Source organism: Nerophis lumbriciformis, linkage group LG22 (genome assembly GCF_033978685.3).
Source record: "Nerophis lumbriciformis linkage group LG22, RoL_Nlum_v2.1, whole genome shotgun sequence".
Classification (NCBI taxonomy): Eukaryota; Metazoa; Chordata; class Actinopteri; order Syngnathiformes; family Syngnathidae; genus Nerophis; species Nerophis lumbriciformis.
The window spans coordinates 19,422,459-19,449,138 of record NC_084569.2 but is presented as its reverse complement, the minus strand read 5'-3'; the positions used below and the strand labels follow the sequence as shown (position 1 = coordinate 19,449,138).

General features: G+C 40.6%; 1 protein-coding gene across 2 annotated transcripts in view; it reads left to right on the top strand.

Annotated features, from left to right (window-relative positions):
• The window catches only part of wfikkn2a (info WAP, follistatin/kazal, immunoglobulin, kunitz and netrin domain containing 2a), a 28,198-nt gene extending 14,476 nt beyond the window's left edge, over positions 1-13,722 (top strand). The window contains exons 2-4 of one of the 2 annotated variants that reach the window (XM_061973390.1): positions 7,020-7,336; positions 10,888-12,056; positions 13,530-13,722. In XM_061973390.1, the coding sequence (XP_061829374.1) occupies positions 7,020-7,336; positions 10,888-12,056; positions 13,530-13,561 (1,518 nt within the window). In that variant the 3' untranslated portion in view covers positions 13,562-13,722. Of the gene's footprint in view, positions 1-7,019; positions 7,337-10,887; positions 12,089-13,529 lie in introns of those variants that run through there. The other variant, XM_061973389.1, reaches the window with a different exon arrangement.
• Positions 13,723-26,680: the final 12,958 nt, after the last annotated feature.

Below are 26,680 nucleotides of genomic sequence, written 5' to 3'. Positions count from 1 at the left end.
TACACTACTGTTTTAAAGACATACAGCAAAAACATTAGTCAAAGATCTTTTATATGAAAGTGGCATGCTTCTGTTTTTAAGGACCTACGACAAAACAATAGTCAAAGATCCTTTATAGCACAGTGGTGCTCTACTGTTTTAAAGGACCTACAACAAAAACATTAGTCAAAGATCCTCTGTACTGTTTTAAAGGCATACAGCAAAAACATTAGTCAAATATATTTTATATGATAGTGGCATGCTCCTGTTTTTAAGGATCTGCAGCAAAAGCACCAGTCAAATACCCTTTATCTACTGTTTTAAAGGACCTACAACAAAAAAACATTAGTCAAAGATCCTCTATAAATCAGTAGTGCACTACTGTTTTAAAGACATACAGCAAAAACATTAGTCAAAGATCTTTTATATGAAAGTGGCATGCTTCTGTTTTTAAGGACCTACGGCAAAACAATAGTCAAAGATCCTTTATAGTACAGTGGTGCTCTACTGTTTTAAAGGACCTACAACAAAAAACATTAGTCAAAGATCCTCATACTGTTTTAAAGACAAACAGCAAAAACATTAGTCAAATATCTTTTATATGACAGTGGCATGCTTCTGTTTTTAAGGACCTACAACAAAACAATAGTCAAAGATCCTTTATAGTACAGTGGTGTTCTACTGTTTTATAGGACCTACAACAAAAAACATTAGTCAAAGATCCCCTATAAAACAGGAGTGCACTACTGTTTTAAAGACATACAGCAAAAACATTAGTCAAAGATCTTTTATATGACAGTGGCATGCTTCTGTTTTTAAGGACCTACAACAAAACAATAGTCAAAGATCATTTATCTACTGTTTTAAAGGACCTACAACAACAAAAACATTAGTCAAAGATCCTCTATAAAACAGTAGTGCACTACTGTTTTAAGGACCTACAACAAAACAATAGTCAAAGATCCTTTGTATGACAGTGCAGCAAAAGCACCAGTCAAATACCCTGTATCTACTGTTTTAAAGGACCTACAACAAAAAACATTAGTCAAAGATCCTCTATAAAACAGTAGTGCACTACTGTTTAAGGACCTACAACAAAACAATAGTCAAAGATCCTTTATAGCACAGTGGTGTTCTACTGTTTTAAAGGACCTACAACAAAAAACGTTAGTCAAAGATCCTCTATAAAACTGGAGTGCACTACTGTTTTAAAGACATACAGCAAAAACATTAGTCAAAGATCTTTTATATGAAAGTGGCATGCTTCTGTTTTTAAGGACCTATGACAAAACAATAGTCAAATATCCTTTATAGCACAGTGGTGCTCTACTGTTTTAAAGGACCTACAACAAAAACATTAGTCAAAGATCCTCTGTACTGTTTTAAAGGCATACAGCAAAAACATTAGTCAAATATATTTTATATGACAGTGGCATGCTTCTGTTTTTAAGGATCTGCAGCAAAAGCACCAGTCAAATACCCTTTATCTACTGTTTTAAAGGACCTACAACAAAAAACATTAGTCAAAGATCCTCTATAAATCAGTAGTGCACTACTGTTTTAAAGACATACAGCAAAAACATTAGTCAAAGATCTTTTATATGAAAGTGGCATGTTTCTGTTTTTAAGGACCTACGACAAAACAATAGTCAAAATCCTTTATAGTACAGTGGTGCTCTACTACTTTAAATGACCTACAACAAAAAACATTAGTCAAAGATCCTCTATAAAACAGTAGTGCACTACTGTTTTAAAGACATACAGCAAAAACATTAGTCAAAGATCTTTTATATGAAAGTGGCATGCTTCTGTTTTTAAGGACCTATGGCAAAACAATAGTCAAAGATCCTTTATAGTACAGTGGTGCTCTGCTGTTTTAAAGGACCTACAACAAAAAACATTAGTCAAAGATCCTCATACTGTTTTAAAGACATACAGCAAAAACATTAGTCAAATATCTTTTATATGACAGTGGCATGCTTCTGTTTTTAAGGACCTACAACAAAACAATAGTCAAAGATCCTTTATAGTACAGTGGTGTTCTACTGTTTTAAAGGACCTACAACAAAAAACATTAGTCAAAGATCCCCTATAAAACAGGAGTGCACTACTGTTTTAAAGACATACAGCAAAAACATTAGTCAAAGATATTTTATATGACAGTGGCATGCTTCTGTTTTTAAGGACCTACAACAAAACAATAGTCAAAGATCATTTATCTACTGTTTTAAAGGACCTACAACAAAAACATTAGTCAAAGATCCTCTATACTGTTTTAAAGACACACAGCAAAAACATTAGTCAAATATATTTTATATGACAGTGGCATGCTTTTGTTTTTAAGGATCTGCAGCAAAAGCACCAGTCAAATGCCCTTTATCTACTGTTTTAAAGGACCTACAATAAAAAACATTAGTTAAAGAGCCTCTATAAAACAGTAGTGCACTACTGTTTTAAGGACATACAGCAAAAACATTAGTCAAAGATCTTTTATATGAAAGTGGCATGCTTCTGTTTTTAAGGACCTACGACAAAACAATAGTCAAAGATCCTTTATAGCACAGTGGTGCTCTACTGTTTTAAAGGACCTACAACAAAAAATATTAGTCAAAGATCCTCTATACTGTTTTAAAGACAACCAGCAAAAACATTAGTCAAATATATTTTATATGACAGTGGCATGCTTCTGTTTTTAAGGATCTGCAGCAAAAGCACCAGTCAAATACCCTGTATCTACTGTTTTAAAGGACCTACAACAAAAAACATTTGTCAAAGATCCTCTATAAAACAGTAGTACACTACTGTTTTAAAGACATACAGCAAAAACATTAGTCAAAGATCTTTTATATGAAAGTGGCATGCTTCTGTTTTTAAGGACCTACGACAAAACAATAGTCAAAGATCCTTTATAGCACAGTGGTGCTCTACTGTTTTAAAGGACCTACAACAAAAACATTAGTCAAAGATCCTCTGTACTGTTTTAAAGGCATACAGCAAAAACATTAGTCAAATATATTTTATATGATAGTGGCATGCTCCTGTTTTTAAGGATCTGCAGCAAAAGCACCAGTCAAATACCCTTTATCTACTGTTTTAAAGGACCTACAACAAAAAAACATTAGTCAAAGATCCTCTATAAATCAGTAGTGCACTACTGTTTTAAAGACATACAGCAAAAACATTAGTCAAAGATCTTTTATATGAAAGTGGCATGCTTCTGTTTTTAAGGACCTACGGCAAAACAATAGTCAAAGATCCTTTATAGTACAGTGGTGCTCTACTGTTTTAAAGGACCTACAACAAAAAACATTAGTCAAAGATCCTCATACTGTTTTAAAGACATACAGCAAAAACATTAGTCAAATATCTTTTATATGACAGTGGCATGCTTCTGTTTTTAAGGACCTACAACAAAACAATAGTCAAAGATCCTTTATAGTACAGTGGTGTTCTACTGTTTTAAAGGACCTACAACAAAAAACATTAGTCAAAGATCCCCTATAAAACAGGAGTGCACTACTGTTTTAAAGACATACAGCAAAAACATTAGTCAAAGATCTTTTATATGACAGTGGCATGCTTCTGTTTTTAAGGACCTACAACAAAACAATAGTCAAAGATCATTTATCTACTGTTTTAAAGGACCTACAACAACAAAAACATTAGTCAAAGATCCTCTATAAAACAGTAGTGCACTACTGTTTTAAGGACCTACAACAAAACAATAGTCAAAGATCCTTTGTATGACAGTGCAGCAAAAGCACCAGTCAAATACCCTGTATCTACTGTTTTAAAGGACCTACAACAAAAAACATTAGTCAAAGATCCTCTATAAAACAGTAGTGCACTACTGTTTAAGGACCTACAACAAAACAATAGTCAAAGATCCTTTATAGCACAGTGGTGTTCTACTGTTTTAAAGGACCTACAACAAAAAACGTTAGTCAAAGATCCTCTATAAAACTGGAGTGCACTACTGTTTTAAAGACATACAGCAAAAACATTAGTCAAAGATCTTTTATATGAAAGTGGCATGCTTCTGTTTTTAAGGACCTATGACAAAACAATAGTCAAATATCCTTTATAGCACAGTGGTGCTCTACTGTTTTAAAGGACCTACAACAAAAACATTAGTCAAAGATCCTCTGTACTGTTTTAAAGGCATACAGCAAAAACATTAGTCAAATATATTTTATATGACAGTGGCATGCTTCTGTTTTTAAGGATCTGCAGCAAAAGCACCAGTCAAATACCCTTTATCTACTGTTTTAAAGGACCTACAACAAAAAACATTAGTCAAAGATCCTCTATAAATCAGTAGTGCACTACTGTTTTAAAGACATACAGCAAAAACATTAGTCAAAGATCTTTTATATGAAAGTGGCATGTTTCTGTTTTTAAGGACCTACGACAAAACAATAGTCAAAATCCTTTATAGTACAGTGGTGCTCTACTGCTTTAAATGACCTACAACAAAAAACATTAGTCAAAGATCCTCTATAAAACAGTAGTGCACTACTGTTTTAAAGACATACAGCAAAAACATTAGTCAAAGATCTTTTATATGAAAGTGGCATGCTTCTGTTTTTAAGGACCTATGGCAAAACAATAGTCAAAGATCCTTTATAGTACAGTGGTGCTCTGCTGTTTTAAAGGACCTACAACAAAAAACATTAGTCAAAGATCCTCATACTGTTTTAAAGACATACAGCAAAAACATTAGTCAAATATCTTTTATATGACAGTGGCATGCTTCTGTTTTTAAGGACCTACAACAAAACAATAGTCAAAGATCCTTTATAGTACAGTGGTGTTCTACTGTTTTAAAGGACCTACAACAAAAAACATTAGTCAAAGATCCCCTATAAAACAGGAGTGCACTACTGTTTTAAAGACATACAGCAAAAACATTAGTCAAAGATATTTTATATGACAGTGGCATGCTTCTGTTTTTAAGGACCTACAACAAAACAATAGTCAAAGATCATTTATCTACTGTTTTAAAGGACCTACAACAAAAAAACATTAGTCAAAGATCCTCTATAAAACAGTAGTGCACTAATGTTTTAAGGACCTACAACAAAACAATAGTCAAAGATCCTTTGTATGACAGTGCAGCAAAAGCACCAGTCAAATACCCTGTATCTACTGTTTTAAAGGACCTACAACAAAAAACATTAGTCAAAGATCCTTTATAAAACAGTAGTGCACTACTGTTTAAGGACCTACAACAAAACAATAGTCAAAGATCCTTTGTAGCACAGTGGTGTTCTACTGTTTTAAAGGACCTACAACAAAAAACGTTAGTCAAAGATCCTCTATAAAACTGGAGTGCACTACTGTTTTAAAGACATAGAGCAAAAACATTAGTCAAAGATCTTTTATATGAAAGTGGCATGCTTCTGTTTTTAAGGACCTATGACAAAACAATAGTCAAATATCCTTTATAGCACAGTGGTGCTGTTCTGTTTTAAAGGACCTACAACAAAAAACATTAGTCAAAGATCCTCTATAAAACAGTAGTGCACTACTGTTTTAAAGACATACAGCAAAAACATTAGTCAAATATCTTTTATATGACAGTGGCATGCTTCTGTTGTTAAGGATCTGCAGCAAAAGCACCAGTCAAAGATCCTTTATCTACTGTTTTAAAGGACCTACAGCAAAAAAAACATTAGTCATAGATCCTCTATAAAACAGTAGTGCACTACTGTTTTAAGGACCTACAACACAACAATAGTCAAAGATCCTTTGTATGACAGTGCAGCAAAAGCACCAGTCAAATACCCTGTATCTACTGTTTTAAAGGACCTACAACAAAAAACATTAGTCAAAGATCCTCTGTAAAACAGTAGTGCACTACTGTTTTAAGGACCTACAACAAAACAATAGTCAAAGATCCTTTATATGACAGTAGCATGCTTCTGTTTTTAAGGATCTGCAGCAAAAGCACCAGTCAAATACCCTTTATCTACTGTTTTAAAGGACCTACAATAAAAAAACATTAGTCAAAGATCCTCTATAAAACAGTAGTGCACTACTGTTTTAAAGACATACAGCAAAAACATTAGTCAAAGATCTTTTATATGAAAGTGGCATGCTTCTGTTTTAAGGACCTACGACAAAACAATAGTCAAAGATCCTTTATAGCACAGTGGTGCTCTACTGTTTTAAAGGACCTACAACAAAAACATTAGTCAAAGATCCTCTATACTGTTTTAAAGACACACAGCAAAAACATTAGTCAAATATATTTTATATGACAGTGGCATGCTTTTGTTTTTAAGGATCTGCTGCAAAAGCACCAGTCAAATACCCTTTATCTACTGTTTTAAAGGACCTACAATAAAAAACATTAGTTAAAGAGCCTCTATAAAACAGTAGTGCACTACTGTTTTAAGGACATACAGCAAAAACATTAGTCAAAGATCTTTTATATGAAAGTGGCATGCTTCTGTTTTTAAGGACCTACGACAAAACAATAGTCAAAGATCCTTTATAGCACAGTGGTGCTCTACTGTTTTAAAGGACCTACAACAAAAAATATTAGTCAAAGATCCTCTATACTGTTTTAAAGACAACCAGCAAAAACATTAGTCAAATATATTTTATATGACAGTGGCATGCTTCTGTTTTTAAGGATCTGCAGCAAAAGCACCAGTCAAATACCCTGTATCTACTGTTTTAAAGGACCTACAACAAAAAACATTAGTCAAAGATCCTCTATAAAACAGTAGTGCACTACTGTTTTAAAGACATACAGCAAAAACATTAGTCAAAGATCTTTTATATGAAAGTGGCATGCTTCTGTTTTTCAGGACCTACAACAAAAAACATTAGTCAAAGATCCTCTATAAAACTGGAGTGCACTACTGTTTTAAAGACCTACAACAAAAAACATTAGCCAAAGATCCTTTATATAACGGTGGTGCTCCAATGTTTTCAAGGACCTACAGCAAAAATGGTAGCCAAAGACCCTGAGGATTTAGTCACGTGAAGATACGTATTGCAGAAATGTTGTTTTCTCGTCCACCTTTTAGGACTGCGAGACATTCGAGAAGTGCTGCCCCAACGTGTGCGGCAACAAGAGCTGCGTGGCTGCACGCTACATAGACATCAAGGGCAACAAGGGGCCGATCGGCATGCCCAGAGGCGCCACCTGTGACAAGTTCATGTGCTCCCAGCAAGGCTCCGAGTGCGACATCTGGGACGGGCAGCCCGTGTGTAAGTGCCGGGACCGCTGCGAGCGAGAACCTCACTTCACGTGTGCTTCTGACGGAATGACTTACTATAACAAGTGTTACATGGATGCCGAGGCGTGCTCCAAGGGTATCTCTATCTCTGAGGTCACCTGCAGGTAACATGTTAAGTATTTTCAATCCTTTCCTTTTGCTTTTGTTTGCTGAGGCAATCTTGTCTCTCACACTGTCAATATCCACTTTTATTACATGGGGCCAATGCTCTATCATAGGAATAACCCTAAATATTTTGCATATGCATCCATATTATGTTGTCTTTGGGGGGAATTGTGGGGATTATTATGATGCGTTCAAGAGTCTTATGGCTTGAGGGTAGAAGCTGTTACAGAACCTGGAGGTTCTGCTACGGAGGCTGCGGAACCTCTTTCCAGACCCTAACAGTGAAAACCTCCCTTGGTGGGGGTGGGAGGAGTCTCTGCAGATTTCCTGAGCCCTGGTCAGGCAGCGGCTTTTTGCGATTTCTTGGATAGGAGGAAGAGGAGTCCTGATGATCTTTTCCGCCGTCCTCACCACTCTCTGCAGAGACTTCCAGTCTGAGGCACTGCAGGCTCCAGTCCAGACAGAGATGCAGTTGGTCAGCAGGCTCTCTATAGTGCCTCTGTAGAATGTGGTGAGAACGGGGGGAGGGAGCTGTGCTCTTTTCATCCGACGCAAAAAGGGCATGCGCTGCTGAGCTCTTTTTACAAGAGCTCTGGTGTGTAGGGACCGGGTCATCTTGTCAGTTATCTGCACCCCCAGGAACTTGGTGCTGCTTACCATCTCCACTGCTGTTGTTTTTGAATGTACAGTTATCTCTTGGCAGCTACTACTGTACCGTATTTTTCGGACCATAGGGAGCACCGGATTATAAGGCGCATCTAAGCGGTCATATTATGATTTTTTTCGAAATTTAAAACCCTTCCTTGTGGTCTACATAACATGTAATGGTGGTTCTTTGGTTAAAATGTTGCATAGATTATGTTTTACAGATCATCTTCCAGTCGCTTCAGGATGCGCCGTTTTGTGGGCGGTCTTATTTACGTGCCTCCACTTCGACAGCGTCTTCTCCCCGTCATCTTTGTTGTAGAGGTGTAGCGTGCAAGGACGGGGGTGGAAGAAGTGTCAAAAGATGGAGTTAACTGTTTTAATGACATTCAGACTTTACTTGAATCAATAATGGAGCAGCATCTTCTCGTCCGTGGCTCAATAGTGCAAGAACAGTGTGTCCCGGGAAAAAACGTCCGGCTGGAACTGTCTAATAACTAAAGTTCCTTGGGTGAATAATGTAAACTCACTATACCGGTAGTTTTTAGAGCTTCCATAGCGAGTCTACTGACAGATATAAGTTAGAACTTTGCGCTACTTTATATTGAAAATGGCACCAGTGGAGGATGAATGCCCCATGACAAGAGAATAGAGAAAAAGCAGAAGCTTATCGACTATGGTGTCTCCACGGACTACAGTGGCGGACTCGCGCAAGTTTTCAGGACTTATGCAGAAAGTAAGAAAAGTTGGTTTTGCATAATATTGCGAAACAAAACACCATGTAATATGTCTGCTAATAGGCGCCATTTTGTGGTCCTTATACACACGCACCATACTAATACTCGTATATTGAAGCACAGTGCGTCTGACTACGGTAGCCGTAATGCTCCGACAATCCATCCAGAGGTGCGGCTTCGAAGCTTGCCAAAGTCGTACTAAAAACACTTTGACAGATTTTTGAGCACCGTGTGTAATGTTCTACATTCTCAAAGGAATATTTAAAGTTTCGGTGTTGTTTACTGGTTTTCATCTAGCAGTCTACACGTGTCTCTTATGTGTGACTGCTATCTACTGTTCACACTTATCATTACATCATGTACCAAATAAAATAGCTTCGAGGTCGGTAAGCACAACCAGAATTATTCCGTACATTAGGCGCACCGCGTTATAAGGCGCACTGTGGATTTTTTTGAAAATGAAAGGATTTTAAGTCCGCCTTTTAGTCCGAAAAATACGGTAATTGAATTCTGTGCAAAATATGTTGAAGCACAATGATGTTAGATACTGTTTTCAATGGTGAATTTGAAAGTACATAGGTCCGTATTTTTGCTGTCAAACAAATACAATATTTAATTTACATTAATCACATTTTGTTTATAGTAAATTCAAAATTAATTGAGATTAAACGCAGATAAATATAATTTTTCATCCTCAATAAGTGTTCTGTAGACAGATCATTTTAAAATGTTTAATACCATGACTGGACAATTAGTTTGTTTTAATAGAATAGAATATAATTAAATCTAAATCTAATGAGTTACTTGACTTAGTTTGCATTTTTAAACATCTCAATACAAAATGGACATGGTCATGCAATAAAAAAGTATAACTGCAGTGTGTTCGTGTTTTGCCAGATTGGGAAAGAATACAGGATAAATATACAGTATCTGCTGGAGGAGCACTTGCATTCAGAGGAGGAGCTACACCATGTTTAGATACCGGTTTCACGCATTAATAACAAAAAAAAAGTTGATTGTTACGATCATGCTTTGATTGTCAAAGATGTTTGGTGATGCAATCTGTGATATTTCTACCTGACTAAATGCCTATGGTATTCTGTAAATCACATGTTGTACAAGTTAATGGTACTCATATCTCTGCATGACAATGTTTTAACCTTCTCTATTTATTAATAAAGTGTAATACTCAGCTTGCTAAACATTCTGTAATTGATTACTGTAAATCAGAACATGTTGTAAAATACTTGATATCACTCTGCCAGAAAACATTTATGTAAGTAAAAATATCACAGATTACATTACAAATGTCTGTGACGAAGCATGATCGGAATGTATGACCGTTTTTCAGTCTGTTATGGCAGTTAGACCGGATGTGACACATAGCGCTATTATTGTGAAGCCGGAAGGGTGTGATTGGTATGACAAGAGATGTCTTGACATGTTTTGACCAAAGTCTCCGATTAAAAAGTGACTCTAGACTTTCTCTCTAAAGGCTTTTATTCCATTTTACTAAAGCAGTTAGAGTAAAAATCTACATTTTCGTATGCAGGTTCGAAATAAACTGAAACTGAACTGAACTGAACATGTTTTGTTATTGATGCACTCAACTGTATTGTGAACACGAACGCGAAGCTCCTTCTCTCCACAAGCGGCAAAGAGCCCAAGCAGGCGTTCGCTCCAATGACTTCTTCTCACGGCAATTGAATATAAAATGGTCTTGTTTTGTCAGGAGAACGACTTGCCATGGCTTTGGATCTGAAATTTCCGTAATGTACCCTTTTCTTTGTGCATTTCTGCTTGCTATCTTCGGGCTCGTGGCCCAGTAGTAACTGAATGCATTTATGTATCCCCAAACTACGGAATGGACCGAGGGTCAAAAAGGAGTCAGGACGCATGTGCGCTACTTGTGTGTAAAAAAACAATTAGCGCTGTTAAAATAACTCATAGTTAATGCATTCACAATGACAGCCCTAGTTTTTTTGTCTTTTTTCATAATTAAAAGTGTCGAGAATCGTAGAAATGTATCGAGATCTGTATCAGCTCCTGTAATTCTGGTAGCGAGACAACCTGAATGGAAACTATTGAAATGTGTCTGAAGGTTATCAGAGAACATACTGTTGGTTTGAAGCTCTGATTAACTCTGTTCCTACTCCACCTACCTACAGGTACCACCTGACCTGGCCAAACACCAGTCCAATTCCTGCGGAAACCACCCTCCATCCAACCACGGCTCTACAGACCACCCTGCCAGCTGACATCCACCCTCCCACTATCCACAGCGGCCCCACCCAGCAGGCTGTTTTTGTGGGCGAGACGGCCAGCTTCCTGTGCGAGGTCACCGGGAAGCCTCCTCCGGAAATCACCTGGGAGAAACAACTGAAGGGCAAAGACAACGTGATCATGAGACCGAACCACGTGCGGGGGAACGTCGTGGTCACCAACATCGGCCAGCTGGTCATATACAACTCGCAGCTCCAGGATGCTGGGATCTATACGTGCACGGCTAAAAACGTGGGAGGAAGTGTGTCGTCGCACTTTCCTTTAGCGGTGATCATGAGAGAGGCTAAGGGGAAGGACGGAGGGGGCAATAACACTCATCTGCCCTTCCCACCTGCGGAGTGCTTGAAAGGTCCAGACACGGACAACTGCGGCGAAGAGAGCATGAGCTGGTACTACGAATCGAGCAGGAACAACTGCTTCACCTTCACCTACAGCCAGTGCAATAAGAACCGGAACCACTTCGACTCCTACGATGTCTGCATGCTATCGTGTGGAGGAGAGCTGGCGGCTCCTTGCAGCCTACCAAGTCTCCAAGGCCCATGCAAGGCCTACGAGCAGCGCTGGGCCTACAGCAACGCCCTCAAAAAGTGCCAGTCCTTTGTCTATGGCGGATGCGGCGGCAACGAGAACAACTTCGAGTCCAAAGAGGCCTGCGAAGGAATGTGCCCCTTTCCCAGGAACCACAATTGCAAGGCCTGCAAGCCTCGGGGGAAAATGGTGACAAGCTTCTGCAAGAGTGACTTCGTCATCCTGGGACGGGTCACGGAGCTGACCGAGGAGCAAGAGTCCGGTCACGCTCTGGTGACGGTGGAGGAGATCCTGAAGGACGAGAAGATGGGTCTCAAGTTCTTTGGGAAAGAACCCTTGGAGGTGACACTGCTAAACATGGACTGGAACTGTCCCTGCCCCAATATCACCGTGGCCGAGAACCCGCTCATCATCATGGGCGAAGTTCACAATGGGATGGCGGTCTTGCAGCCAGACAGCTTCGTTAGCTCCACCGGCGCACGTAAGGTCAGGAAACTTCGCGAGGTTGCCCACAAGAAAAGCTGCGGTTTCTTTAAAGAGTTCCCCGGCACTCAGTAGGGAGACTATTAATTGTTACCAATCTTTATCAATTGTACAGACAAGTCCACCAGTCAGAACTGCACTTTTAAAAAAAAATCCACAATCTCTATGTCAGACAAGAACACACCTCTCTTTCTCTTTTATGTGTGTTCTAAATAGTAAAATTCTAGTAAGAGGCGGCTGACTTAGACTTAGACTTAGACTTAGACAAACTTTAATGATCCACAAGGGAAATTGTTCCACACAGTAGCTCAGTTACAATGATGGAAAGTGTAAGGGAGGAAAGGACAATGCAGGTATAAATAGACTAAATATAGCGATATGAAATATAACATATATACGTAATATTTACATAATATATGTATAGTATATTATATATACTGATATATTATATTATGTCTATATCATATATACAATATATAACAATTACCATGTACAATACAGTATATGTGACAGCTGCAGCATAAAATAGAGAGTAAATCCAGCAGAAAATAGACATTAAAAACAGAAAAACAAAGAGAAGTAGCTAACAATAAAGTTAATTCAGATACGATCTATTCCACCTATAAAGCCCTCTAGAAAACCTCCAACTCCCTTGTATACACACGCCGTACACACAGGCACATTCATGATTACATGTAATATTTACAGTATTTCGGTCATTTTAAGCATAACCATAACACATGACTTTCACAGACACATAGCAACAGTAGCTATCCGCAGCAAATTCTAAATAGTAAAACAATTCTAGTAAGAGGCGGCTAACAATACAGTTCATTCAGATACGATCTATTCCACCTATAAAGCCCTCTAGAAAACCTCCAACACCCTTGTATACACACGCTGTACACACAGGCACATTCATGATTACATGTAATATTTACAGTATTTCGGTCATTTTAAGCATAACACATGACTTTCACAGACACATAGCAACAGTAGCTATCCGCGACAAAAACATAGAGAGCACTTTTTGAGTTCGCTATACCACTAGTGGCAGACCGTAGGCGCCGTCAAGCATTATCATGTAGCACTATTGTTAGCCTTGAAGCGTTATCATGTAGCACTATTGATAAACGTTTTGAATAAGAACATATAACAGTGACTTACAATGTTGACTCTCACTGCAGCCGCTAATACTCCTTTATTTTATGGCGGATTGCAACTAATGTTATTAGCAAATCAAGCTAGCTAGTAGCCAATAGCTGTCTACAAGATTGTGGTCAGAGGAGCACTGTGTCACTACGCCAGAAAAGTAGTTCCTCTGTGTTAGCTCTTACAATACCAGAGTTGCTATAACTTGGTTAATATGTAGCTCACAGCATGTAAAATGAGCGTTTTTGGTGGATGTTTTTATAGGCGCAGTTAAGGGTGTAACGGTACGTGTATTTGTATTGAACCGTTTCGGTACGGGGGTTTCGGTTCGGTGCGGAGGTGTACCGAACGAGTTTCCACATAGACATATTAAGTAGCGTAACACACGTTGTGTAAACAATGCACACCGAGGCACAACACACGGCATGCTAGCAACGACCGGGCTACGATAGACTGACCATACGTCCTCTTTTCACCGGACATGTCCTCTTTTGCGGGGCAGTCAGGGCGGAGTTTCTTAAATGCCTCAAATGTCCGGCATTTTGAGTTAGGGTTGCGTGTATTAACAATGTATGTTAAGGGTTAAGAAGGGGTTCAAAACAAAACAAATTGTGCGCACGGCAGCATTCTTGAGGGAGGGGCAGAGACAGAGAGAGCGAGAGAGTTATGATAAACGCGCATGCGTCGCCAGGCTCTGCTTTTTATCCATAGATTTATCAGATTATATTTTTTATTATCTATAGCAGGGGTGTCAAAAAGTGTGCCCCGGAGGCCATTTGCGGCCCACAGCTAATATTTTAAAGGCCCGCGGCACATTCTAAAAATACTATTAAAATAAACAAAAACAAAACAAAAGTGAAATAAAAAAGCTTAAAGGTTAAATGTAATTTAGACAAAGTTGCAATGTTGACTAATTTTTTTTTCTTTCAAACTATCATTGCTCAAAACATAATATTGAATCAAAATCAATGTTATTATGAATTATTGACCTACCCAAGGTTCCGATTACTTCACATCAAATATTCCACTAAGAAAAATATTTTTGGTGGAAGATGTTGCAAATAAAAAACAAAAAATTTATATTTTGTTGTTTTCTTACTGTACCGAAAATTAACCGAACCGTGACCTCTAAACCGAGGTACGTACCGAACCAAAATTTTTGTGTACCGTTACACCTTTAGGCGCAGTAGATGACTCCCCATTAGCCACTTTGTATTAGCAGTTTTTCACTATTAAGAACAAATATAAAAGAGAACGGTGTGTTTTCCCGTCTCACCCTGCTTGGCACTCAGCATCAAAGGTTGGAATTGGGGGTGAACTCGCCAAACTGATTCCCGAGCACGGCCACCGCTGCTGCTCACTGCTCCCCTCACCTCCCAGGGGGTGGAACAAGGGGATGGGTTACATGCAGAGGGTAATTTCACCACACCTAGTGTGCGTGTGACTATCAGTGGTACTTTAACTTAACATAAAGATTGTGGATGATATCCCTCTTTAAAAGTTACCATCTAAAATCAGGGATTAACAAAAGTATGATGTGCAACAGCTTGAGAAAGATAAAGAAACTTGTTTTTTTTTTCCAAAGCTACTTCAGTTATGTGCAAGCTTTAGCAGCTTTCTTCTTCAATATGCTTGTTATAACTATGAGACGGCGAGTTTTTCAGTTCTGTTCTCCTTATGAATCCTTTGGAGGAAGTAGGTACCTCAAAAAACAGAATAAATGCTGACTAAAAGAGTTAATCTTTTTGATTTAACTGTCAGAAGGTTGGTTGAAATCTTGCAAAATATATGTAGTAATAACGCAGATTATTGGGGATTATTTCTGAGTTTTATACAACTTTTGGGTAACTTTTGCTTCAAGTTAACTGTTAAACGTGGGGTGGGGGAGATAAAGATCGAAAACCGATCATATTTCCGACACTTTAAAGCCATTTAAAATAGTCCTGGCAAATGATATATCATTTAAAATCAGATTAATCGCACTTTTAAATTGTGATTATTTGTACTTAACTAAATTACTTGCTTACATCACTTAAATTAACTTTAAAAATTACTAATATTTTGACACAAATGCAAATTCAAGGCAAGATAAATTGCCTGATTAATCTGCATTTACACATGACTATGCAGTAATGTTTTGGGATTAATCACTAACGAGTTAACTCGTTAAATTTGACAGCCCCTATACAAAATAATGTTCGGGTTCACTCAATAAAAGTTAGCATCTTGCTTCCAAGTTGTTCTCATTTTAAAATGTTTTTTTCCCCCGTTAGACATAATGTTGAGTCAATTAATTTGTTTCCCCATTATATCATCTATTAACTATGCAAATTGTAATGTAACTGTTTAATATTCTAACTGCCAAAGCAGCATAAATAGATGTTATCTATACTGCAAAATAGCTATACAAAAAAAAAATGCTACTTTCATCTAGGGGTGTACCGATCCGATATTGATATTGAATATCGCTCTGATATTAGCAACAACAACAAAAATAAATAACGGATGATATCGGCTTGCATCTAGAATCTCCGATACAGCAATCCTGCAGCGTGTTTGTTTACTTGTGCAAAGCTGGACAACCAGTCAACAGCTGAATGTCCTCCGGTAAACTCACAAGTTTAGGGAAGTAATTTATAAAAGGTAAACATGGTTGGCTATAACCTACTAGGAGCTAGCAGCTACACAACAGCTAAGCATGCAATAGCATACAAGCTAGAGATTACTTGTGCAAAGCTGGACAACCAACCAACAGCTAAATGTCCTCTGGTAAACTCACATGTTTAGGGAAGTCTTTTATAAAAGGTAAACATGGTTGGCTGTAAGCTACTAGGAACTAGCAGCTACACAACAGCTAAGCATACAATAGTACACAAGCTAGACATGTGCAAAGCTGGACAACCAGTCAACAGCTAAATGTCCTCTGGTAAACTCACAAGTTTAGGGAAGTCTTTTATAAAAGGTAAACATGGTTGGCTATAAGATACTATTAGCTAGCAGCTACACAACAGCTAAGCATACAATAGCACACAAGCTAGAGATTACTTGTGCAAAGCTGGACAGCCAGTCAACAGCTAAATGTCCTCCGGTAAACTCACAAGTTTAGGGAAGTCTTTTATAAAAGGTAAACATGGTTGGCTATAAGATACTATTAGCTAGCAGCTACACAACAGCTAAGCATACAATAGCACACAAGCTAGAGATTACTTGTGCAAAGCTGGACAGCCAGTCAACAGCTAAATGTCCTCCGGTAAACTCACAAGTTTAGGGAAGTTTTTTATAAAAGGTAAACATGGTTAACTATAAGCTACTAGGAGCTATCAGCTACACAGCAGCTAAGCATATAATAGCACATAAGCTAGACATTACTTGTGCAAAGCTGGACAATCAGCCAACAGCTAAATGTCCTCTGGTAAACTCACAAGTTTAGGGAAGTATTTTATAAAAGGTAAACATGGGTTGCTATAAGCTACTAGGAGCTAGCAGCTACACAACAGCTAAGCATACAATAGCACACATGCTAGACATTATTTGTGCAAAGCTGGACAGCCAGTCAACAGCTAAATGTCCTCTGGTAAACTCACACGTTTAGGGAAGTCTTTTATAAAAGGTAAACATGGTTGGCTATAAGCTACTAGGAGCTAGCAGCTACACAGCAGCTAAGCATACAATAGCACACATGCTAGACATTACTTGTGCAAAGCTGAACAGCCAGTCAACAGCTAAATGTCCTCCGATAAACTCACGAGTTTCGGAAAGTAATTTATAAAAGGTAAACTTGGTTGGCTATAAGCTACTAGGAGCTGGCAGCTACACAACAGCTAAGCATACAATAGCGCACAAGCTAGACATTCATAATAAGTGTCCATAATTCAACAATATTGCAGTTTAAAACAGGACATATGTCAATATAAACATGTGCCAAATAATTATATTTGGAAATTATACATACAAAGTAGAAAGTGTTTACTAACAATCAACGTTTTCGCATCATTCAGTTTAATGCATCATTGGCTTAATGAATTATTGTGACCACCAGGTGTCGCCAAAAACAACTACCATCATAAGATTAGTGTTTGTCATACCTATTGTTTAACATTTCACACTACAAAATAATAAAAGCATGAAATAGGATTGGCGCTGATATCGTATTCGATTGATTTCGGCCAACACTCAAGGCTCCAATATCAGTAGGGGTATCTGAAGTGGCAACGTTGTAATGGGACACCCCTTTGCAGATGCTCAGCTTCGAAGTTCTGTTTGACTTCTGAGGTGTATTTTTCTCTTAGATTTTTTTGGTTGAACCCCAAATAGTACTTTGTTTTGAATGTCTACCAGAAACCATAAGCTCTTTGATTCCTTTCATTATGGAATCATTTACTCTACAGGATTGTGTACATCAACTACTCGGTATTTATTTGTCTCTTATGTCTTATAGAGCAGTGTATGCAGTACGTACAGCTATGCATCTAAAAAATATATTTCTATGTTAACTGTGATGTATTAGTGTCCATATGGAACAATAATGAACAAATAAAGATGATTTATAGGAGATTTGTGATGGTTGTCCCTGCTAAAGTTGATCATATAGACCAGGGTTATTCAACTGGCGGCCCGGGAATGACATCATACCGGTCCTCGAGTTCAGGTCAAAACTTGGGAGATAAACTTTTTTGCTGAAAATTCCTAAAAAAAAACACTAGAGTGCTCCTGTAGTATAGGGGAACTTGGACCACTCGAAGCTTTAACCTTGCGAGCAAACATAGAACACTTGGAGTCCAGACTTGTGATTTACATAACTGAGGCGGTCCTCAGGGCACCCCTTTAAGTCCTCTACTTTTTACAAAATGTTTTTTGTAATGTAACTAATAGAGTTGTATGGTATACTAGTATTAGTATAGTACCGCGATACTAATGAATTATGTTCGGTACTATACCGCCTCTGAAACGTGCATCAATAAAGTAAGTTTAAGGAATAATTAAACATGCTTCTACACACCATAGCTCACCGGCGTCACAATGTAAACAAACACCATTGGTGGATCTACACCTGATATCCACTTTAATGATACCAAGTACAGGAGCATATCTAGTCGATACTACTATGATTATGTCAATATTTTTTGGCATCACAAAATCTTCTTTAGTTTTTTTTAAATTGTGAAAGTCTCTCTGCTGTGAGGGTTCTCCTGAGTCCAATAGATCTTTCGTGAGCCCGGTGTACAGGTTTGAGCCAGTCTTTTATTGACATGCACAAGTCTCGTTTGCTTTTCAGCAGTATATACTTTTCAGTCCGACGTGTCTCTGCCTTCTGGCTCTGTGCATGTGTCTCTCTCTCTCCAACTCCCAACAACGTGTCTCGTTCCGGCTGCTGCTAATTAGGGCGACAGGTGACTAGATAACAAGCCCCAGCTGGGCAATCTACTCAACTGCCGCTGACTTTGAGGCTGGTCCTTACACACCCCGCTCCGCGGCAGGCCCGCAGACCACGCCCCCCCTCCACATTTATGTTTATAAACTCAGGAAATATGTCCCTGGACACATGAGGACTTTGAATATGACCAATGTATGATCCTGTAACTACTTGGTATCGGATTGATAACCAAATTTGTGATATCGTCCACAACTAATGTAAAGTATCCAAACAACAGAAGAATAAGTGATTATTACATTTTAACAGAAGTGTAGATAGAACATGTTAAAAGAGAAAGTAAGCAGATATTAACAGTAAATGAACAAGTAGATTAATAATTAATTTTCTACCACTTGTCCTTAATAATTTTGACAAAATAATAGAATGGAAAATGACACAATATGTTACTGCATATGTCAGCAGCTAAATTAGGAGCCTTTTTTTTGCTTATTTACTAATAATAGACAAGTTGTCTTATATGTGTGTATTTTATTTAAGGACAAACTTGCAACAAGAAACATATGTTTAATGTACCCTAAGTTTTTTTGTTAAAATAAAGCCCCTTTATTTAGAAAAGCACCGAAAAGTATCGAAATAATTTTGGTACCAGTACCAAAATATTGGTATCGGGACAACACTAGTAACTAAGGTGTTGTTGCAGCTTGTTTTCTTCAAGTGCACTCAGGAGTCATTTGTTTAACATCTTTAGGTTTACTAGTGGTGTTCCTCAAAGCTCCATTTTAGGTCCTCTCTTCTTCTTTTTTTTTTATCATTTGGGCTATTCATCTTGTAAGAGACACATTTTTACAGCATTTTCTGAATTTTTTTTTTGCCAAAAAAAACCAGCAGAGTACTCCTGTAGCCCTGACAAAAATAAGTAGAATACCGTATTTTTTGGAGTATAAGTCGCTCCGGAGTATAAGTCGCACTGGCCGAAAATACATAATAAAGAAGGAAAAAAACACAAGTCACACTGGAGTATAAGTCGCATTTTTTGGGTAAATTTATTTGATAAAACCCAGCACCAAGAATAGACATTTGAAAGGCAATTTAAAATAAATAAAGAATAGTGAACAACAGGCTGAATAAGTGTACGTTATATGAGGCATAAATAACCAACTGAGAATGTGCCTGGTATGTTAACGTAACATATTATGGTAAGAGTCATTCAAATAACTATAACATATAGAACATGCTATACGTTTACCAAACAATCTGTCACTCCTAATCGCTAAATCCCATGAAATCTTATACGTCTAGTCTCTTACGTGAATGAGCTAAATAATATTATTTGATATTTTACAGTAATGTGTTAATAATTTCACACATAAGTCGCTCCTGAGTATAAGTCGCACCCCCGGCCAAACTATGAAAAAAACTGCGATTTATAGTCCGAAAAATACGGTAAAATGAAATGTCTACTGTAGAGGACGCTGGTTCTCCGGGCTATACAAAATATGACTAATAGTAACGGAAGAAGTCCGACGCCCCGTTCTTTACCTTTCTAGCTATGTGGGTCCCCAAAACAATTTATTTGAATATCCCCGATAGAGGGCAATTTGGTCTGTCTGAGGTTGATGTCTTTTATTTTCACACACACACCAAATGGGCCCCGTCTGGCCTTAAAATCTGAAGCGGGTCACATTCCAGCCCAGCTGTGGAGGCCTGTGGAGTTGTGTGTGTTGTGTTGTGTCTGGGCCTGGGGCCCTCGCATAGCACACGCCCCACTGGCCATCCTTAGGCCCTGTGCGGCCCCCTTTCATGTGCAAGAGGCCGGGGGTGACGGGGAAGAAGAAAGGGATGGCGGCTTTACCCTTTTTGGACCACATCTGTGTTTCCACGGACATAATAGACAACACTTAATGTCTTTGATTCATGGGTTTTCATGTTCAATATTTGTGCAAAACGTTTGATCTAACAATGTCCGCTCTTTAGCTACCAAATGTTTACCCCCTCCCCATCTTTCTCACCCGTCTATCCGTTTAGGTTCAGCCTTAGGCGACGGCCTCTGACCCCGCTAATGAAAAAGAGGCCACCGAGGGGGTGGGGGGAAAGCGCCACTTTCATTAGAGGCGCTGACAAGTGGCTTGCAAAGATTCAACACAAGCCCCTTGACGCTCCTCACATCACAGGCGGCCGCATGACTTGGTGAGCATCAAGTTCACATCAAGACCACCAGCCAGGCCCGCCCGCCAGACAGAACATAATAATGAGACTGACAAGTGCAGACACAATGCCCTCACTGACATAGGACGGAGGAGGAACTTGCAGATGTTGGTACGGTACTCCGCAAAACACGAAAAAAAACACCCAGACGACTTTGACATTGAAGGATCACTAGAAAGAAAGAAAAACGAGTTTGAATCTTAGCATATTTGCAATAAATTCTGACTGACGTGTTTGAATATTAGCACATTGGGTGAAACGAGTACACATATGGATCACATTCAGCTGGTTTATGATTGTCGTTCTTCTCTTTTAAACATTCACATAAATGTCAGTCTATGTTTTTCGGTCAATTTTTATTTGTGTGTGCACGTACACTATATTGCCAAAAGTATTTGGCCACCCATCCAAATGATCAGAATCAGGTGACCTAATCACTTGGTCACAGGTGTATAAAATCAAGTACTTAGGCATGGAGACTGTTTCTACAAACATTTGTGAAAGAATGGGCCGCTCTCAGTGATTTCCAGCGTGGAACTGTCATAGGATGCCACCTGTGCAACAAATCCAGTCGTGAAATGTCCTCGCTCCTAAATATTCCAAAGTCAACTGTCGGCTTTATTGTAAGAAAATGAAAGAGTTTGGGAACAGCAGCAACTCAGCCACGAAGTGGTAGGCCATATAAACTGACAGAGAGGGGTCAGTGCATAGTGCAAAAAGGTTGCCCCACTTTCTGCACAGTCAGTTGCTACAGAGCTCCAAACTTCATGTGACCTTCCAATTAGCCCACGTACAGTACGCAGAGAGCTTCATGGAATGGGTTTCCATGGCCGATCAGCTAAATCTAAGCCATACATCACCAAGTCCAATGCAAAGCGTCGGATGCAGTGGTGTAAAGCACGTCGCGTTTTCTGGAGTGATGAATCAAGCTTTTCCTTCTAGAAATCTGATGGACGAGTCTGGGTTGCCAGGAGAACAGTACATTTCGGACTGCATTGTGCCGAGTGTGAAATTCGGTGGAGGAGGAATTATGGTGTGGGGTTGTTTTTCAGGAGTTGGACTTGGCCACTTAGTTCCAGTGAAATGCTCCAGGATACCAAAACATTTTGGACAAATCCATTCTCCCAACATTGTGGGAACAGTTTGGGATTAATCACTAACAGTATATACTGTATATATACTGTATATACAGTATATGTATGTATGTATGTATGTGTAGCGGCAAACAGCTGTCTCGTCAGCTGATGCGCGAGCTCGCAACTGCGACGGCTTGGCAACCAGCCAAACCCTACTTAATAAAATTGTGTTTTATCGTAGAGCATATCCGCACCCCTATTCACCTAGGCAACCCCGGGTAATGTATATAATTCGGCATTAGTTTGGCCAGTCGGCTTATATGATCAGAGCCAATCTATTTACGTTCACACGCAGGTATAGCGGGGCGCGCTCCCGTCTCATCTGCTGGTGCGCGAGCCCGGTAAATAGTCAGCTGTGTCAAATCAAGGAGTACAAAAGACGCCACCGCAGCGCAGAGTGGAAAAAAGTTTAGTTCTTACAGAGAACCCAGAGTTGTACTGCTAAAAAAGGTAACAAAGGTAAAAACCTAAACAAGACTGGAAAAAGTCTAAAAAGAAAAAAGAAGCTGTTTCTTTGTTTGGAGAAACTGTTGCAAACTAAAGGAAAAATAAAAGGAAAGAAATAACAACGGTCTGGTCTTTTGAGTGAAATCCAGAAGCCACATTCAGCATTGGTACATACTTTCAAGGCTGGGATAAGCACAGCATAAAAGCAAAACACTTGACAGTGAAAAACTGCTGTTCCAGCTGGTTGGAAAAGCCCCGAAGCAAACCAGACTGAGTCTCCCGCATCCAAATCCACCCAACGCCCCTGCCAAGCCACTGCTGTGTCCAGGCCCAGTGCTCCAAAGCTCTTAGCAAAGCCCAAAATGGCCGAGTCAAAATCCCTGCAGCAGCTGAAGAGGGAAAGAACGACAGTGGTTTACCCGACAGGCAAACTTACTGTTGAAGTCTTGCAAGAAAATGTCGGCAGAGAACTGGTGGAAGCCTTCAGCAAGGTCACACTTGAGGCTGAGAAGGTAATGGAGGCAAATGAGGAGGTAGAAACCTTGACCGAGGAGGCGGAGCTTGAACCTACTGCTAAAGAGGACATCAATGCAGATGGGAGAAAAACAGCAGAGGACTGCGAACAGAAGCTTCAGGAAGTGGAGAATACTGTCCAGAAGGTTCTATGGCAACACTTTGGCTGCTCCGAACTCTCTCTTGTATTGGGGCAGCTGAAAAAGAGTGCAAGCGGTTGGCAGCGAGCAAACCGAGTCTGAAGCTGGAGGCATACAAACTGATGCTCAGCAACCTTGAGGGGCTGGTGAAAATGGCAAACGGAACCATGCGCCAATGGACTCGGTGGGTCCCTGAAGGACAGGAGTCTGACTTCCGGGAGCGCGTCAGGAATGTGGAGAGTACGCTGCAAGAGTTCATTTCTGACGAGGCTACCCTACTGCAGGCAAAGCTGCAAAAGAAGGAGTCCTCTGAGGAGATGCCACACCACTCACCCGCTATCAAACTGAAAACAACAGCACTCCCACGGTTTGAGGGCAACAAGCGGAACTTCTACCTCTGGATGAAAGAGTGGGAGGCACTACAAAAGCAAGGCGAACCGAATGGCTCCAAGGAGGTTAAGGAAATCCAGCTGTTGGGCAGCCTGGAAGACAATGTTGTGAGGGACCTTTGCCTGTCATCATATGGGACGGCAGATGAAATCTTTCGTGTGCTGGGAAATCGGTTCGGAAATAAAACAGCAATTGCCTAGAAATCATTGAGGAGCTGCAGGCACTGCCAGAAGTAAAAAGTCATCAACCCAGGAAGATTGTGGACTTGATACAAATCGTGGAAAAGGCCCTGTATGACCTCAGTGAACTGGGAAACACTGGCGCCCTGAAAAATCCACTCGTTACCAAGTCCCTGGAGAGTAAGCTACTGGAGGGCTTAAAGAAGGAGTGGCTGGTCCATGTAACCGCAAGAGAGGAAGAGCAAGCCTCATCACCTGAGGACAGGTTTGACATACTTCTCAAGTTTCTGAGAAGTCAGGAAAATATTTATGAGCAGCTGGACCAACTCAGGGACAATGACCCCAGCATGAGGGAGACAGGAGTCCCGAAAAAACATGCCCGAACAAAAAGCACCAACTCCTCAAGTGCTCAAGCACCCTGTGTCGTCTGTGGAGAAAGGGGCCACAGAAAGAGACTCTACTACTGCAAGAAATTCAAAGCTCTCAAAACAGAAGAGAAGGAGAAAGCAGTTAAAAAAATTGGTGCTTGTGGGAGATGCTTGGAGGTCCACGATGGTGACGCAGAGTGCAAGACCAACTTTCTGTGCAAAAGCGAGGGGTGTAAGGATGCTCATGGTCTGAGTTATCACTACTACCTGTGTCCCAAAGCTGCAAGTAAGGGAGATGGGCCAAGGAGGCCAAAGCCTAGTACAGTAAGAGGGGGATGGAAAAGGTACACCGAAAGCCAGGAAGAGTTCCTGACACGCCTGCCCCCAGACCTAGCCCAGCGGTGCCGAGATGCATTCTGCAACTCCGTCTCAAAGACATTCAGTTCAGCTGTACCTGAGAGGAGCTTGCTGGCAGAGAATGGCCTTGAAGAGTACCCTGTCATAATGATGATCCTGGAAGTTACTGCAAATGATGGACAGAGGATCGGAACCCTGATAGACTTGGCATCCGATGCGAACTACATCACTCATGAGGGTGCTGGTGAGCTGAACCTGAGGAGTGAAGATGTGGAGACCAATAAGTCGGGGGGATGCAAGTGACGGTGGAGACCAAGTGTTACCTCCTGAAGACCCGGGTCGCAAGTGAAAAAGGAACCCTTAGGTCCCACCAGCTTGTTTGTTACGGGCTGGACATCATCGCATAGGTCAATCGCCACATACCACCCAAAACACTGCAACAGATATTTCCTGATGTCCCTCTTCATGAACTGGTCCGTCCCACTAAAATCAAGCTCCTCATCAGCCACAAGGAAGGCCAACTCGTCCCTCAAAAAGTGCACTCCATTGGCGAGTCCCCTTGGGAAGACAGTGGGTGGCTCTCATCCAGATCTCATGGAAAATATTAAAGTCACAGCCCATGGATCCAGAACCCACTTTGCCGGCTCCATGCGCGCAGCAGCTGTTGCGTACGAGGAGCAAACCAGCAAGAACCCAGTTTACCCACCTCAACTGTTCCAAGCAGTCACGTCTGCTGCCAGCCGAGACTTCATAGACTGGTGAAGGTGGGACAGCATTGGGCCTGCATGTGAGCCCAGGTGTGGCGACTGCAGATGTCCGAATTGCCAACCTGGAGGGAAGAAGATGACCTTCTCTGAGGAGCGGGAACTGGAGCAAATAAAGAGTGAACTGACATACATCAATGGAGCTCACCACAGCGAGAAACCACACTGGCATGCAAAGTACCCTTGGGTTGAGGATCCAGCAACATTGCCAAACAACAGGAGAGCAGTTGAAGCAACATTCCTGAGGACTGAGAAGCAGTTGGCAAAGGAGCCAAAATGGAAGGCGGCGTACAAAGCTCCAGTCCACGAGATGGTTGAGCGGAACGCTGCAGTCAAGCTGTCCATAGAGAGTTGGCAAGCTGGTCTGGACCCGTATGGTACATCAGCCACTTGATTGCACCAAATCTCCACTCGGTGACAACGCCAGTATGCCTCGTCTGGAACAGTAGTCAGAAATTCAGAGGCCAGAGCCTGAACGACCTGCTCATCAAGGGTCCAGACGTCCTCAATGACATCTGTGCTGTCCTCATTCGGTTTCGCCAAGGTGTCTTCGCTGCACTTGGGGACATAAAATTTTTTTTATAATTCTGTATGGCTTCCTGTGGAGAGACTCTGAGGAAGAGGACGTCCAGGAATATGCCACCACCAGGGTTAACATAGGTGATAAACCAGCCGGCTTTATCACTCAAGTCGCCATGCGGGAGACGGCCAACATGCCAATGTTCCATCATCTTGCAGAAGAGCGTCGAGTGCTGGAGCAAGACGCCTATGTAGATGACATCTTGACCTCGCATGATGATCTGAGCTAGCTCAAGCAAATAACCTCAAATGTTGAGCACATCCTGGAAGCCAGAGGATTCTACATGAATGCATGAGTCTACTCCTGCCAAAATTGGAGGTCAGAATCAAGCCACTTAAAGAAGGAAGAACCCCCAGTGATGGTCCTCCCAAACCAACTCTCTGAGGGGAAAAATAAAGCCCTGGGCCTCGAATATGATCCTGAGAGTGACAAGCTTCACTTGATGGTAGCTGTGAACTTCTCCAAAAAGAGAAAGAAAATGAGACTCGGAGAAAACCTGTCAAGAGAGGAAGTCAGAGCGCAGGTGCCAGATCCACTCACCCGAAGAGAGCTCCTCAGTCAAGTTTCTGCGCTATACAATCCCCTCGGTCTTGCAACTCCTGTCAAACAGAAGGGAGCCATCTTGGTGAGGAGAGCTTTTCAGGAAGCAAAGGTCAACTACGGTCCATCAGTAGATACATGGAATGCACCTTTGACTGAGAGCCTCTGTGAAGATACCATCTGTCTCTTTGAAGACTACGCTAAGCTCAGCCAGTTGAAATTTATCAGAGCCCTGACGCCACCTGACCCGTGTGCCAAGACCTGTGGCATCACCTTCTCTGATGGTAGCGAACGCTCTTACGGTGCCGTATTGTACCTTCGGTGGGAGTTACCAGAGGACGTGACTATACGACTGGTAAAAGCCAAAGTCAGGATGACACCATTAGACAACGAGAGGGACGCTGTCAAGGCTGAAGTCTGCGTAGCAGTCTATGCAGCTCGTCTGAAAAAGCTATTCCAGAAGCACTGCAGCATCTGTGTGGAAAAGTGGTACCACCTGGTCGACAGCCAGACAGCCTTTGT